Raw genomic sequence first — 16,162 nt, 5'->3', positions numbered from 1 at the left:
GTGGATTCCATAAGGATGGCTAAGGATATTAACATGGGAGCAAGGTTGGAATTGTAATCACTTGTCACGGAGATAACTTGAAACCCAAGATAGGCGGCGCTCCTGTCAGAAGTTAGTGCCCTGATTTAGCATGGCACCGTGACAGTGCCTTGAGAGCTAGGATATGCTCGTCTTGATACACGATTGCTGTAGAAAGTGTAGTAATATCCATTTTCATTCCTCTGGGAGAGTGAAAGCCAGGTGTAAACACTGTTTAAGAAAGGATGTAGGGCACTTTTTGGAATTTATCATGAAAACAGCCAGTCTCTCCATCTATGTGCCTTGGAGTTTTAAAAGTCAAATACCTTGACACCCCTTTATAAAACTGCCTCTAGGGTGTACTCTTATATCAAGCCCTTCTTTTACATTTTTTCTATTATATGGGGCAAATTTTGCTTTGGGATAGAGATATAAATTTGTGAGAATGGGCTTCATCTCTGTATTTTAAAAAGCTGGAGAGAATTTCAGCACATACTGTCTTGGTTTAATTCTAAATGAAGACGTAAAAGCTCATTTAAAAACATATAAGTGTATATTAATAGATATTAAAAAAGCATCCTGGAAATCTAGGGTATACTAAAAGTTATTTTAGTGCTCGGAGATGGCCCAGGAAATCTAGAATTCAAAACCAGGGTATTTTGTATCTTAATTAATCTCTGATACTGCTTAGTGAAGTTGGTGGTACTTATACAGGAAGGTAAAAGTACTTGCTTATTTGAAGGGAATGTACCAATACGATACGATTTCCTTGATACCAGTGCATAATTCCCTTGTAAACAGAATGAAACTAAAAGTTAACTATCAGGCAGGCCCTTGGTTTAATTCCCATTGCCTCCACTTGCTCTCCGGAAGACCTTGGACGTGTTGCCTACTTATTCGAAGCCTCAGTGTCTCTATCTATAAAGTGGGGGTAACTAATTGCACCTATTTCATTGAGTTGTGAGGATGAAATGAAATAGTACATGCGATAATGCGCCTAACACAGTGCTTGGCGTGTTGGAAACAATCGAGATATGGTGGTTGTTCATAGATTAAGGAAAACAAGCAAAAGGAGAAAAATTCAGTGGGCTCAGCTAGGCATTTGCATATTAAGTGTTAATTTTTGAAATGCTTAAAATTAAGCTTCAATCCAAAACAGATTTGCATATAAATATGTGAAAAGTAGCAAAGGAATGATGGAAGGAAAATTAATAAAAATTCTATTTATATGTATGTTGAGTGATTATCTATTATATCTCATCAAACCTTGAAAATGGCATAAGTATTAAAATGGTTTGAGAATGGGATCTGCCCTGCCTAGAAAACTCTGGCTACCAAAAACACCCAAGAGGGACTTCCCTGGTGGTCCAATGGCTAAGGCTCCGGGCCCCCAATGCAGGGGGCCTGGGTTCAATCCCTGGTCAGGGAACTAGATCCCACATGCCAGAACTGAGACCTGGCACAGCCAAACAAACAAATAAATAAATAAATCTTACTGATTTTAAGCTTTTAAAGAAAAAAAAAAACACCCAAGAACTCTAAAGGGGAACCTCTGCACAATTCAGTAATTATAATCACTTTAATTACAAGGGAACATTCTTTTTGGTATCCTGATGATGATTTCCCCATGGCCCTAGCAATCTTGTGATTTCCCGGAGAGTCTCCATAAAATTAATTACAATGAGCAATATGAAGTTTTTAAAAATACACATTTATGAAACTACTGGCAAATCACATTGACAGGCTGTGCGGTCTCCTAGTCCTTTGTATGGGCACAGCAGGCAGACTTTACGAAATACCACTTAGATTTATCGCCTTGGTTGTGCCGCTTAACTGCAGTCATAAAAATGGACTAACAATATACTCAATATTGTGATAACAGTAATAAATACATGCCACCCATAAAAATGATGCTCATCATTTTTTGAGCAGTTTTTATGTGCCAGGCACGAGCCCAAACACTTTCCTCCCAGGTAATCTTTGCACCAGTGTTCTTAGATATTTCTGTTATGCTGTATGTGTAGATGAGGAGACTGAGGCATAGAAAGTTTAAGTAACTTTGCCTCAAGTCCCAGCCAGTGAGTTGCAGAGTTTGGGTTGCAAAGCCAGGTAGTCTGACTCTAGAATCTGACCTTATAACTATTATGCCTGACAAGCTTAAGAAGTACCACTTCCCCACCTTGGAGGGTCACAAAGCGTATTGGCACAGTTAAGGGTCCACAGGAGAAACAAAACACAGACACACAAAAACATTTCTCTCTGTGTCACCCACTATTTTTCACCCTATTTGACCACAGATTACTGTTCCCTCAGAATCTGGAGCAACATTTGGTAAAACAGATTCTGTGGGAGACATCACCCTAAAGCATGAACTGGATTCACATTTTAGTTCATCTGATCTAGTTACATTTTCTTACTAATCTTGCGCCTTCGCTGTCCAGATCATAATCTTTAGAGCTGGAATAGAAACTGTTAAAATCATATTTCAACTTTCTAATTTTGCAGAGTTTAAATAACTCATACACGTTACCACAGTAATAAATACAAAGTAGAAGTAGTAGCAAGGGCCACAGCTACAGTCAGTGTGGATTGAGTGCTTACTACATGTCAGGTACTGTGCTAAACATTTCATATATTTTTACCCAAGAAAAGGGAATTATTGTCATCATCCCCTTCTATCAGATGAGGAAAACAAGGCACACAGCTAATGAGTGGCGGACAAAGGGATTTGAACCTGGGTCTGATCTCCAGCCCTTCCTTTTAACACCTATGTGTAATGAAAATAAAATAACAGGAAGTCAGACCTAATCTGAGTAGTATTTTTAGGAAAGTAAAATGGAAGATTTTGGGGGATTCTACCTTAGGAAAGTAAAATCCCAAAAACTTAGGATTAGTGAGATGTCCATAGAAACTCGGTTATACATGATGGGTAGATACATGTATTCCACAAACACTGGAGTGCCTACTGTGAACCCCAGGGCGCCTAGACACTTCTGGATTTCACAGCACACTATGAATTAAATGGGCATTTATAGGCTAATCTAAGAACTTCACCACCACATGTAGCATTTTCTTGATTAGAAAACGTGTGCCAAGTTCCAAACAGTCAACCTAAAAATAAATATTAATAGTGTAACTTGCTCATAGTTGCTTACTATCTGCCTTGACCTTAATGGAGAAATAATTAGTAATAGAACATATAACTATTACAATGTGAATGATTGTATTTTCATATATGCATGTTGGTTTGCAATCTGTAGGCATGTTCATGAGTGTTTTCAAATTCTGGGTCTCCAAACTCCCAGAGATCAACGAAGTTGCTTATGAATGTGTTTAGTGGAGAAGAAAGGCAATTTTCATAAGAATATAATCATATCCATTACATTAGGGTGGCTTCCTGATCTGTACAACTTAGATTTATAAACTCCAGCTCTAACTAATGCAAGTTTTAAAATGAACTCTTCATGAGTGAATCTAGGCGAGGTCTCACAAGAATTCCACATTTTTAGTTGTGCTTCATTTTATAAAAGCTTTGGGGAAGAAAGTAGATGTTATGTGCGTGTGTGTTTAACAAGATGTTAGCGCACTTTTGATTTTAATAGTCACATGAGAAAATCAAACAGACTCACTAAAGATCGCTGAAAAACTGCAGGAAACATTAGCAGAGACATCATCAGCCTGTAGAATTATGGGAAATAATTCTGGTGTGGTGCTATGATTTGATGGGCCTGCCCTTTATAAGTGATGGGGGAAGAGTGAAAGGCACCTACCTTGACTACAATTTTAAAGTACCATTTTCTCGGGTAAACTCTTTCTTTCGTTTGTGGAGATGTCTGATTGGGAGGAGGGTAATGGGAGTGTACGTGGCTCACATCATAGAAGATCTTAGAATGGTCCTTTAAACTCTTGTTGAGAAATTCAGTTCAAAACTGAATGTTTGAAGTGGTGACGGAGAAGCCAGATAGAATTCACAGGTGAGGCTTCTGCACACCTCCTGGTGTGACAGTGTCTTCTCTGGGGCCTTCATTTCCTGATGCTCTGTCTTACCCTGCAGAGTCTTCGAATGCCACTTTGCTGACCAATGCGGAGAAGATTGCCACCATCACCACCACACACACCCCTTCGCAGCAAGGGGCCCAGGAGACCAGGTCAGACATGGCTTTGGTTTCTTTTGTTACTTTCAAGGGGAAAAAGTAACTCCTGTTGTGACGATGCTCCTCCTTGATTCTTTCTCTGTCTCCCTGTGGGTTGCTCTTACACTTTTTTCTCTCGCTTCAGCAGGAATACCACCAAACCAAAGCCGGAGTCTCAGTTTGAGTTCAAAGCACCCCAGGGAACACAGGTGAGGGCCATTTCTCTTTCTTCCTTGTTGGCTTGGTGTGTTTCCTTCCAACTTTCTAAAGCTGTTTTTACCAGGTATCTTCTAAAAGGTACCCTCAATTAAGATAAATAACTTTTTGTGAGGGGTATGTACCAAACATGTACTCATATTGGTTTATCAAGGAAATGACATTTTACTACCTTTGAAAGATATTCCTAGACATCCTTTTCTAGGCAGGGCTCGGGGGGAAACCCAAACAAAATAAAAAGCTATAATTGTCTCAAGGATTGGTGATCAGAGAAAGAGCAAAACAGCTCATGTCTCGTCATGGTACTCATAAAGGCAGTTATGTCAAGAAAATGTCTTTTTGTTAAGGTGTTTCTCAGACTTGTGAATTTCAGAGGAGACCCCTTAAAGCTACCCAGCTGTCACACAAGGTGGTAATGGAGGGTGCACAAGTAATAGCAGGTGAAGCAAATTTGGGAAACATGGGGTGATACAGAGTTTAATAGGTTTTTTTCTCCCCCCCGACTGGCCTTCTCAGAGCCTTCCCTAATCCATTCCTGATTCTCCTTAATCAGCATGGGTAGCACTGTCCAGATGTGTGGAGGTAGTTGTTGGTATCCTAATGATGAGATGTTTTCAGACGTTGGGCAGGGAGGCTGAATACCCAGCAATGTGCTGGATGGTATTATTTAATGAAGGATTTTCCTGCCCCAAATGCAAGTTGCAGCCTCACCGATTAAACTTTAATATATGCGTGTTGGCACGCAATCTGTATGCACACTCATGAATTCCAGATCTCCAAACTCCTAAGGTTAATTGATATTAATAAACAATCAAGAACCACCAAGAAGGGGATAGAAACTGTGCCTCTGTGTCAAATGAGCATAATGGAGAATGTTGGGGAAGAGGGAGAGAGAAATGTGTGTGGATTTAAGTCCTCCAGAATGACTGCACTTAATTTCTTTGAACAGGAGCAAGATTTTTACACTGTGGAACTGGAAAGAGGTGCCAAGGGATTTGGCTTTAGTCTTCGAGGGGGCCGAGAGTATAACATGGACCTCTATGTTCTGCGCTTAGCAGAGGATGGTCCTGCAGAAAGGTGTGGAAAGATGAGGGTAAGTAGGGAGAGGCGTCTGGAGTGGACATAAAGAAGTCATCTGCAGTGACTTCTTGACATCCTATGGTTAGAACCTGCACGTTCATGAGAATTACATGTTTCTAAAGCTTTCAGGACACTCCAAGTGCAGGACTCCCACCCTAGCATAAATCTCTCCCTCAAGCATAGTTAGCTGTAACTGCTAAAGTTAGGTGAGCTCTTCCAACTCTGAGGTTGAGTGAAGGATTAAAGTCACTTATGAACTTATTAACATGGATATTGTCTGAATCCCATCTCCATAGTTCTTTTACTTAATCTCATGGGGCAGGCACATCACTTCCCAGGGATTCCTGGGTATCCCAGCATGCTTCAAGAGCAGGAAGCTGTGTGGTTCTGTAGGTTCTGGGTGGTGAGCTCCATGCAGTCTCTAGCTAGCCACTGCCGCCTCCCCCTAGGCCTCGGGAATGATTTAACACTCTGCATTAGCGGAGGGCCAAGGAGTCCGTGGCGTGACTATTCAGGGTCACTAGGTAGTCATCAAAGCTGCAAATTTTAAATGCACATGTGCCAGAAGTCCAATCTGTTCTGTTTAGATATCTAATACCTCTTACACGTATGAATATGTTGCTCTCCTGGGCAGATCAGATGATTAGAAAAGAAAAAATCATCTGCTCGTTAGAGATAGGGGGCAGAGATGGAGACATACATAGGGAACAATTTGCAAGGAATTAAAGAAATTGAGAGTCAGGTCAGGAAATCAAAAAAGTGATTAAAATTAGCCCTGAGCAGAAAGAGGGAAAAGAGTGACCAAAGGTGGGGAATTTAATGCTTGTAACTTAAGACAGAATCTTGAATTTTATGTTTCTTCAGACTGAATTTTTTAATGAGCTTTTTTTTTTTTAATTGAGAAGGTAGACCATGAATGTGATTTTTAAAAATTAGAGGAAACTGGTGCATAGTAAAAATATAGTTTCCAGGGTCAAACTAATATACCAGTTTCCTGTATATATGGTGGTTTATATTCCTTTTGTTTATATTTCAGACACATGGCATATGCTTTTCCATGTCTTTACTCACTTAAAAAAGTTTCCGATTGAAAGAAATACCACTATTCTGATATTTTGTATAATGTTGTACAGTTCACAAGACATATTGTAATATTCGATTGGACCCCCTCAGCGTGGTAGGCATGGGTTGTTATCCTCCTCTTATACAGATGAGGAGGTGAGCTCCAAAAAGTAAAGGACTTAGCCAAGATCACTTAGCTAACAAGTGGTAGGACTCAAATTTAGTCCTTTAAACTCCAAAGCCAGTCCTTTCCTCTTCTACCTTCTAGAATATGTGCTCCATGAGAGCAAGGATCTGGCCTGTCTTGTTTACTCCTTTGCCTCCAGTGCCTGGCATAGTCGCTGACTCCCAGTAAATGCTGCAATCAGTGTATCAGCCAGGAGTGTGGTCTCATCTGAAGGCTCAGCTGGGGAAGGATCTGCCTCTAAAGCTCACTCACAGGGTTGTTGGTAGGACTCGTGCGCTTTGGGCTGTTGGCCCAAGCCATCCCTCATTTCCTTATCGTAGACTCTGTAGGGCAGCTCACAGCATACATCAGAATGAACAATTGAGAGAACAAAAGAGGACAAGTAAGACAGAAGCCAAGGGACTTCCCTGGTGGTCCAGTGGTTAAGATTCTGTGCTTCCACTGCAGGGGGTGTAGGTTCAAACGCTGCTCAGGGAACTGAGATCCTGCATGCCGTGAGTTGTGGCTGAAAAAAAATTTTTTTTAATAAATGAAATATTTTTTAAAAAAGACAGAAGCCAAAACCATGTTGTAACCTTATCTTTGAATTGACCTCCCATCACATTTGCCATATTGTTTGTTAGAAGTAAGTGACTAATTCCAGCCCACATCCGAAGGAAAGGGCATTACACAGCATATGAATTCAAGGAGGCAGGGACCATTGGGAGCCATCCTAGAAACTGTCTGCCACATCCGCCTCCCCTCAACAATTAATATTCCCTTTGCTACTTTATTTTTTTAGCACTTAACACTGTCTAGTGTACATGCATTTTTATAATTTTCTTATTGTCTTTACCCCACTAGAATACCATCTCCATGAGGACAGGGATTTGGGGGGTTTTTCACTGCTGTATCCTAAACAATAGAAGATTTTTCTGGAACATGTTCAGTAAATAGTTAGTGAGTCAATAAATGAAAGAATTTAAAATTACAAAGCACCTCAATAGCTGGTGAAACCCTTTTGTGATCTTCTCCCTTGGCTCTCTCTTGCTTTGGCAGGTTGGTGATGAAATTTTAGAGATCAATGGTGAGACCACCAAAAACATGAAGCATTCTCGGGCTATTGAACTGATTAAGAATGGTGGCCGCAGAGTGCGTCTGTTTCTGAAGCGGGGAGACGGCTCCGTACCAGAATATGGTGGGTCAAACTATGAAAACATTCCTTCCTTCCCTGGCATGACTCCATGAATTTGTCTCCAGAACTGCAGCAGGAAAGTCTTTTTGTCTCCCCTCTTCACCAGTGTCTTACCAGCCTCTCGCACCATGTGATTCTCTGCCTCGCTTGTTCTGAAATCTCCACACATTTCACCCTTTTGCTTGCTTACGTGGACTGGGGCATGGCCTAAGACGAGCTCTTTATAGCCCCCTTTCTGATAATCAGAGAGAACGTTTTGTCTAGTCCGACCAAGAGCGAAGGAATGTTTGTTTGAACTGTGCCAAACTGTTTCTCAGATCCAATTCTTAGCACAAAATGACTCTACTCCTTTTAAGAAGCAGGAAAGCAGGTTTCCTGAGTGATATGTTGAGGCACAATTCTTTTTTTTCTCTCTCTTTCTTTTTTGGTTACTTGATATCTTTATTCAAGAGGCGTGAAATTTGGAGATGATTTGGGGGCCTTGCTCACCTCCTTGATGCTCTGTATGCAATACTTCTGCATCCCCCCCCCCCCACTGGTCCCTACCCCACATCAGACCACCTGAGCCCACTGCTACAAAACAAACAAAACTGTTGGTATATTAACCATATGTTTTTAGGTGATAAAGGATGAAATCGATTCCCAGTGCCCATCGTGAGGGAAACACATTACTATACCTTTCCTGTGAGGAAAGCCAGCTTTTACATAGAGTTCCTTTGTCATATCTGTAGGCATGATTTGACTAAACAGTAATGCTCTTCACCTAGCCTAGTGTTCTGATGGTGAAATATTGTATATTATAATAATTACATCCTATTTATTTGAGATTCTTGTTTAAAATTAAAAAAAAAAAAAAAGCTATGCCCTAGATGTAGGGCTTTTCTTCCCAACCAAAGGTCTACAAAAGTTTCTATAGAAACTGTGATTGAATGGTCCCCATATACGTTGGTCCCCTTTATTAGGGATTTATCTGTTGTCACCCTCTTCTCTGAAAGTCATTTGGCACAATTCCCAGTTGCATTTTGGACTTGATGAGATACTTAATTCAGATGCAGCTCAAGGAGAAGGATAACCCCTTTGAAGGACAGCCTTCCCAGGTGTTGGGCATTCATGCAGGCGCAAAATACAAGGGGCCCAAGGCCGGGGCGGGCGGGGGGGGGGTGGGATGGGATGGGATGGGGATCAGATGAGGCCCCTTGAGACATGGCCAACCATGGGGGAGGTATTTTGACAACATTAAGATGCCACAGCTGTGTACTGTACTAAACCTTGACCATAGGTGTATCGATGCCACTGAAACTGTGTAACATTATCTCCCTTTTCTGTCTTCCCTATGCTTCTGTTGGATGTGATCTTTCATTTGCGAGTCATCGTCAGTAACCTGTGTACCTTCTCAAAACCTATGTCTGTTGCACTGAGGATGAAAATCCAACACTAACAAATGTTCTTTGGGCTAAAAATAAAGATCATTGAAATACACAGTTTTTTTCCAAGAAGGGTTGAACATGCCAGGGTTGTGCTACTGTAATGTCTCCATGTGTCATTGGGACTAAATCTCTCTAATTCTATTGATTAGAATCACAAATGGGTTATAATATGTTAAGTTCCAATATTTTTCTGACTTGATTGGAACCTGCTTCTCTGTGAGGCTATTTTTGTAATGAGTTTTTTGTACTTAATTTAACTGCCGTGGTCTTGGGGGAGGGGGGATGGAGGGAGGGAACTTTGTTCCTTTGTTGTTTATTGTTAATGCTCTCCTATGCCAGCCTGTCATTGTTCCAGTTGTTTGAAAAAGAAAAAAAAAGACAAAAAGAAAAAAGGATGCATCCATTGTCTGGGTTCTCGAGTCACCTTATCTGGCTGTCTGAAAACGTCACTGTTCCGATTTTGGTCTCTGCAGCCTTATTTGAGTGTTGCCTTAGACTGTCTGACTGGACAAATAAACTCTCTTTGCCCTATGTTAACAAATGCAGATTTTTTTTTTTCTTTCCTCTTTGTTATAGGGAATCTAAACGTTCAACTTTTTCTCTTTCTCTCTTTCTCTTTCTCTCTGACTGTTCTTGGTGCTGGGCCCTCCCTCCTACAGCGATGATACCTCCTAATATCGCTGCATGTATGAGAAATGAAAAGCTCGGGGAGGCTTGCTTCTACCTTATGGGCCATAATCAAACTACGGTTTGTAGCTCAATCAATACTAGGTGTTTCTGTGCTGTGGCCTAATTTCCTCATTGCTTCTGCTTTAGCTCTATTTTGATATGTTTGGCAATTCATTCTGAGCACCCTGCGTTCTTTGAATTGTAAGTACACCGCTGACCCTATGGAAGTTTTACCCTCCCTTCTCTTAAAAGTAGGTGTAAGAAATCCCAAGGTTAGATTTATGATAGTCATTGAAGCCCCTTTCCTCACCTAGATCCTAAAATGACTTCATAAGCTTCTGCGTGTGTTAATTCTAGAAGTCTACCCAGCATTCAGAAAAAAACAAACCTCAGATCACAAAGCTCTCACTTGGAGGGAAAGAGCTTTGATAGACAGGAAGATGAGATTTCCTACTCAGATATCTCTTGGCAAATGACAGCCCACGGGCCAAATCTTGTCCGCAGCCTGTTTTTGTAAGTGAAGTTTTAGTGGCACATCGCCATGCCCGTTTCTTTTATGTGTTGTCCGTGGCTGCTTTTGCACTATAGTGGCAGGTGAACAGTTGTGACAAACTATGCAGCCTGCCAAACCATAAATATTTTACTCTTTGGCCCTTTACAACTTTTTCCTTTAAAAAGTTTACTGATTCCTGCTCTAGGCTATATTCCTGCTTTTGTTAAAACCCACCCTAGGTTTTGGGAGATGGTTCGTGAAAGACACTAGTTGCTTAATGTTGACCTTGTTGGCTCATGAAAGATCCTTAAGGGGGCACCCGTGATTCCTTCGCCCCTGTGACTGTGGCCCTGGTTTGCCCTCCACGCTGCAGCACATCATTTCAGGTGCTTTGCCTGGAATGCAATAGTGTGTATGACTTACTGGGTTTAGGTGTGACAAAGCATCCCTGTTTTGAAAAGAGCTGTCATACATCCGGGATGCTACCTAAAACATTTGCAGCGTCATTTCAAGTAGTTTAACAGTAAATAGGAGCCCTATGGGTTGCCCTGCTTTTCAATCTATAGACAACTTGAGGTTGTAAGAAGCTGTCCAGAGACTTCACGGCTCAAAGATGTAATTATGGCTGCTTCTATAGCATCCAGAAAAGTGCCTCTATCCGAACCCCATCTAATGTCAAATGTGATCCTGACGGCCTCTCTTCCACTCCCTTTTATCTGTCAGCAGACTCTACAGTTTAAAAACAGTTCCTTAAACTTATGCAAAAGTAAAGAAAATAGTTGAACAACATTCACAAAGGTAGAGAGAATGTTAAATGGACCCTCCCATAATGTCACAATTGCCCATCATCAACATCTGGCTGTGTTGCCTCTGTAATCACCAGGCTGGATAACTTTTTTTTTTTTTAAGAGAAGTATATTTTGCTTACAGTAAAATGCATAAAGCCTGAGGGTGCAGTGCAGTGAATTTTTACCTCTCTATGCACGCCTTTAATCCCCACCCAGATCAAAACATCAACTCTTTACATTCCCCCAGAAAGTTCTCTCATGACCCTCCAGGTCAATAGCCCAGGTTGTTTTAAAGCAAATTAAAACAAGTATTCTTTAAAGAAAGGAATATTTTCTGTCATGGGGGCTGGGGGCTGGGGGGGTGGATCGGGGAGGAAGGGGGGTAGAGTGGGGAAAAAAGAGCAGGAGATAGGGTGGGGACATTTTGATACTTTTAGACAGACTATTTGGGTTGTGCCTTTAAAGACTAAACTCATGACTGATGTTACAAGTTCTTTAATGGTCTATGAGTATAAAGAACAGTAGACTAGCTGTGGAAAGCCACAAGTACCAGTTTTTTAACCCTGACTAGTTACAGTTATACTTAAATTAACCAAGAGCCAGTTGGCTTTGATTCTGACTGCTGTAACAGTCGTTTGTTAGTTGTGACTAATGGGATCTCACGTGTGCGGGTGGAGACAGGAGCCGAGGTCCTTTGTACCAAACTGTTGCTCTGGTTTCTCTTCCTCGCAGACCCCAGCAGCGACGGGAACGGCCCTCCCACCGGTCCACAAGGTGTTCCGGAAATGAGGGCCGCGCCCCCCGACCGCCGACAACATCCATCATTGGAGTCCAGTTATCCACCCGATCTTCACAAATCATCACCACATGGGGAAAAGCGGGCACACGTGAGAGATCCCAAAGGCAGCAGAGAGTATAGCAGACAACCCAACGAACATCACACATGGAACGGAACTTCTAGAAAACCCGACAGTGGGGCTTGCCGACCCAAGGACCGGGCACCCGAGGGACGAAGAGATGCCCAACCCGAGCGGATGGTGACCAATGGCCCTAAGAGGAGGCCCCCGGAGAAGCGGAGGGAGGGCACGAGGAGCGCTGACAACACTTTGGAGAGGAGGGAGAAGCAGGAGAAGAGGGAGGCTTCCCCGGAGAGGAGGCGAGAGCGGTCCCCAACCCGCCGGAGGGACGGCTCCCCCGGCCGGCGGAGGAGGTCTCTCGAGAGACTCTTGGATCAGAAAAGATCTCCGGAGCGCAAGAGAGGAAGCTCGCCCGAAAGGAGAGCCAAATCCACAGACCGGCGGCGGACCAGGTCCCCCGAGCGGAGGAGAGAGCGGTCCCTGGAGAAAAGGAGCAAAGAGGACAAAGGCGGCCACCGAGAGAGGGACGAGACAAGTCTGAAACAGGATGCCGGCCGAAGTTCCAGACATCCCCCGGAGCAGAGAAGGCGACCTTACAAAGAATGTAGCACCGACCTCAGTATCTGAGACCCTGAATCACATTCCAGCCTTTACCGTGTCAAAGGTTCTAAGAGGAAGCTCACAGACCTGAAATGATTTAGTTTCTTATCTAGTGAAGCGTCTGACGTCAGCCTGATGATTCTCTGACTTGCGACAAACATTTGATGCATTTGAAATCTTATAAGAAAAAAATATATATATATGAAAAGTGTTGTGCCTGATGTATCATATTAAAGAAAGTATTTTTAAATGCATACTTTTTTGGAAATTACTTGCCAAATGCTGCCCCCAAGGGATATAAATTTTGTTTCTACATAAACTGTAGAATTGTCAAGAATTGTTCCCTTTTGGGGGGAGCGACCTTTTTCTCTCCTGGTAAAATGGGGCTGTTGATCATCTTCTCTAAGTAAGGAAAATCACTGATCAAGTTTAATTAATTTGATAGAGACTTATGTAGTGATGTAGTGCTATACTGTAGTTAGGAGTTTTTCCTGATAAAAGAGCAAAAAGGCAAAAATTATATTTGTAGAAGCTGAGGACTCTTTGGAATGGATCAGGATTGCCGACGATCCTAAAATTAAGAAACTGTATGAAGAGACTACTATCGCAAATGAAGGATATTTATAGTCAAACGACACAGCACAAAGAAATGTTACGTTCTCAAGTTATAGTTGGTTCAGAAAACAGTTCGTACTCTCCCTGGCCGTAGAAAGGTGCCAGGAGGAGAAGGTTGGCCGCCATTACCCCAGTGCAGCCCAAGCACAGATGCTCAGGTTCATTAGCATCACCAACATCTAATAAGATTTCATTAAGGCAGTGCCATCACAGCTTTGCCCAACTACTAGAAGGAATGGATAACAAACACCTTCTGTGTTGTCTTGCCTGATTTGAGGCGGAACAGGAGATGGAATGGGGGACAGTGTGCCTGGCGTGAGGAGTCCTAAGAATTGCCAGTACAGAAAGTATGTTCCCCCGTTTTAGCGTAAGCCCGCGCTTGCCCTTTGCCAAACTGGGGAGAAGGGAGTAAGTAAGCCTTGTTGGAAGGAACCTCTCTGTTAATGTTTAAAAGAAATGAGGGTTGGGCATGCTCATTCTTAGAAATGCCAGTTTTCCTTTGGAACCATAATGAAAGTCTCCAGGATGATTGAAAGGGAGAGAAGGATGCGATTTCAGTGGTTCTAGATCTAGCTGGCAAACCTCTGCCCTTATGACCCTGTTCTTTTAGTCTTTCGACAGAGCAAAACATAGTGATTTTTCTTTGATAAAAGACCCATTCTTTTGCTATCTCACAGGAGGTTTGGTTGGGTTGGCTGTAGCCCCAGGATGCGGTTGAAATGGATTACTGCCTAGCTGAGCCAAAACCTTTGCTTGTACCTGTTGGACCACTGCAGCAAACCGCTGCTTACGATGCATTGTGTATTTCCATAGTACTGTTTTGCATTTTCCATACAGACACAAAACATTGCAAGTCAATCACTGTTGTTCTCATGGTACTGTTTAAAAAAAAAAAAAAAAAAAGGAAAAAGAAAAAAAATGGAGAAAACCAGCCAATTACCATGTGTACAGAGTTAAAAATTGTAATTAATAGAGCCTGTTTTAAAAACAAACAACTGTTGCCTTTTTTTCTTGTATAAAAGAGAATTTATGACACAAAATTTAGCTGTGAGGAATGTGATATGTGTTTATATTTCTGAATATGGAACAAATTGATTCATTGGGATATATTTTACTGTAAACTAAATCAGGTATGTAAAGCTGTTTTAAAAATGGGAGACTATATAAGTAATTCTCTGAAGCTTGAGTTGGTTTGAATATCATCATTTCCTCCATGGTGAGCCTGCTTGTGATTTATTAAGCACTTGTTTGCATTTCTGTTCTTCATTCATTTCTTGTGGTGTGCTATGGACTTAATGCTCTTTCTGTATTGATGAAAAGCAGTATGTGGGCCAATCTTTTTATAAAACACTATGCATATATAAATATTACATTGTTCATAGCTTTATTTGACTTATGGGTTTATACATAACATTAGAATGAATAGCTGTCATTGTGTGGACATGCACAAAGCAAGTTTCTTTCCTGGAACAGACACAATTGTACATTTCTGTAGCTAAAAAAGAGGAAAAAGTCTGTGACTGCTATTTTTATTTTCAGAGTTTTCCATACAGAGCGTACATTGAACTACAGTGGTAAGGCGGAGCTGAATTATGATGTTCTTTTTTCATCAATTTCCTAAGAGCCGACTTGGGGATTTTATTCCTAAGGCTCCACTGCTAGAAATTCTCTCACTCTTTCTAGCCAAATCCATGATGTTAAATGATCGATGCTTTCAATTGTGGTCCAGAGTTTTAAATAAATGAAATCAAGAGGTGGATTTTTGGAGTACATCGTGAAGTTAACATTTTGATGTCTTTCTTGTTGTCAGAGATGATACTTGACATCTTAAAATCTGTGTGCTACCCACCTGGGCTTGGCTCCGTCTGTGAAGACTTTTGATGTGGCAGTGCCGTCTGAGTTTCACATATCAGATTTGCTTTGGAAATATCGTACTGTACAGGGACTATGCATTAAGCAGAAAGGTAGTGTTTTCTCTGAACTACTGTAACCTTAAATTGGAGACTGATTCTTTTGAGCCTACTTTCCCTAGTTCCACACTTCGTGTACATGTCTTGATGAGAGATGATATGGATGAGTATTTTGTATGATTAAATCAAACCCTATAGGAACTTCCCTCCCACCCATGACACAGTCAATGCCTGAAAGAATTTTGTGGGGAGAACTGAACACCCTACTTGTATTTTTTAAGTTTCTTTTGTGAAAGATTTTTTAATGCATTTTTACTGTAAAAAATACATGGAAATGTATGCATTCCATAACCACGATTGCTTCTGGATTGATATCTTTCTTGTCTCCGTGTTATCTCAAATATATCAGGGTCACGTAACCAAGAGAGAGTGTCTGGCTCCCAGTGCGATGAAATGTCATACCATTCTGTTGAAAGGGAAGGAATGATGGTCTTGCGATAGTATTGTGCCTTGCTACTCAAAGTTTGGTGCATGGACCAGCTCCCTCCTCATCAGTGGAGAGCATGTTAGAAATTCAGAGTCTCAGGCCCCGCCCTCGACCTACTGAGTCAGAATGTGCTTTAAACAAGATCCCCAGCTAATATGAATGCATGTGAAAGTTTGAGCTGCATGGTATTGCACAGAACCCTGGCGATAAAGCAAAACCTGCCAAGCCAAGAGTTTCATCACCTCCTAACTGTGATGTTGGGCCAGTTCCTTAACCTCTTTTTAAGAATCAGTTTCCTCATCTTCGAAGGGGCAGACGTCATGGAGTTGTAAAAGGAAATGGAAGTGCTTAGCACACCTCTGACAATCAGAAAAATCCCCAGTAAATGCACTAAACTTTTTTTGAGGAGGATTTTCTTCATGGCGGTCGGTATTCTACTCCTTTTC

At 41.6% G+C, this 16,162-nt stretch overlaps 1 protein-coding gene across 20 annotated transcripts in view; it reads left to right on the top strand.

The window, feature by feature from the left end:
- The window catches only part of MAGI1 (membrane associated guanylate kinase, WW and PDZ domain containing 1), a gene marked incomplete at both ends in the record, with an annotated part of 616,726 nt that extends 601,269 nt beyond the window's left edge, over nt 1-15,457 (top strand). For 11 of the 20 annotated variants that reach the window (XM_082663456.1, XM_082663457.1, XM_082663454.1 and 8 more), the window contains 5 exons: nt 4,073-4,166; nt 4,300-4,360; nt 5,317-5,460; nt 7,735-7,873; nt 11,980-15,457. In XM_082663456.1, the coding sequence (XP_082519582.1) occupies nt 4,073-4,166; nt 4,300-4,360; nt 5,317-5,460; nt 7,735-7,873; nt 11,980-12,731 (1,190 nt within the window). Of the gene's footprint in view, nt 1-4,072; nt 4,167-4,299; nt 4,361-5,316; nt 5,461-7,734; nt 7,924-9,956; nt 10,046-11,979 lie in introns of those variants that run through there. The other 9 variants (XM_082663447.1, XM_082663441.1, XM_082663459.1 and 6 more) reach the window with 2 other exon arrangements.
- Between the last annotated feature and the right edge of the window lie 705 nt (nt 15,458-16,162).

This window comes from Grampus griseus, assembly GCF_964374135.1.
Source record: "Grampus griseus genome assembly, chromosome: 10".
Lineage (NCBI taxonomy): Eukaryota > Metazoa > Chordata > Mammalia > Artiodactyla > Delphinidae > Grampus > Grampus griseus.
This window is presented reverse-complemented; position numbering and strand designations above follow the sequence as displayed.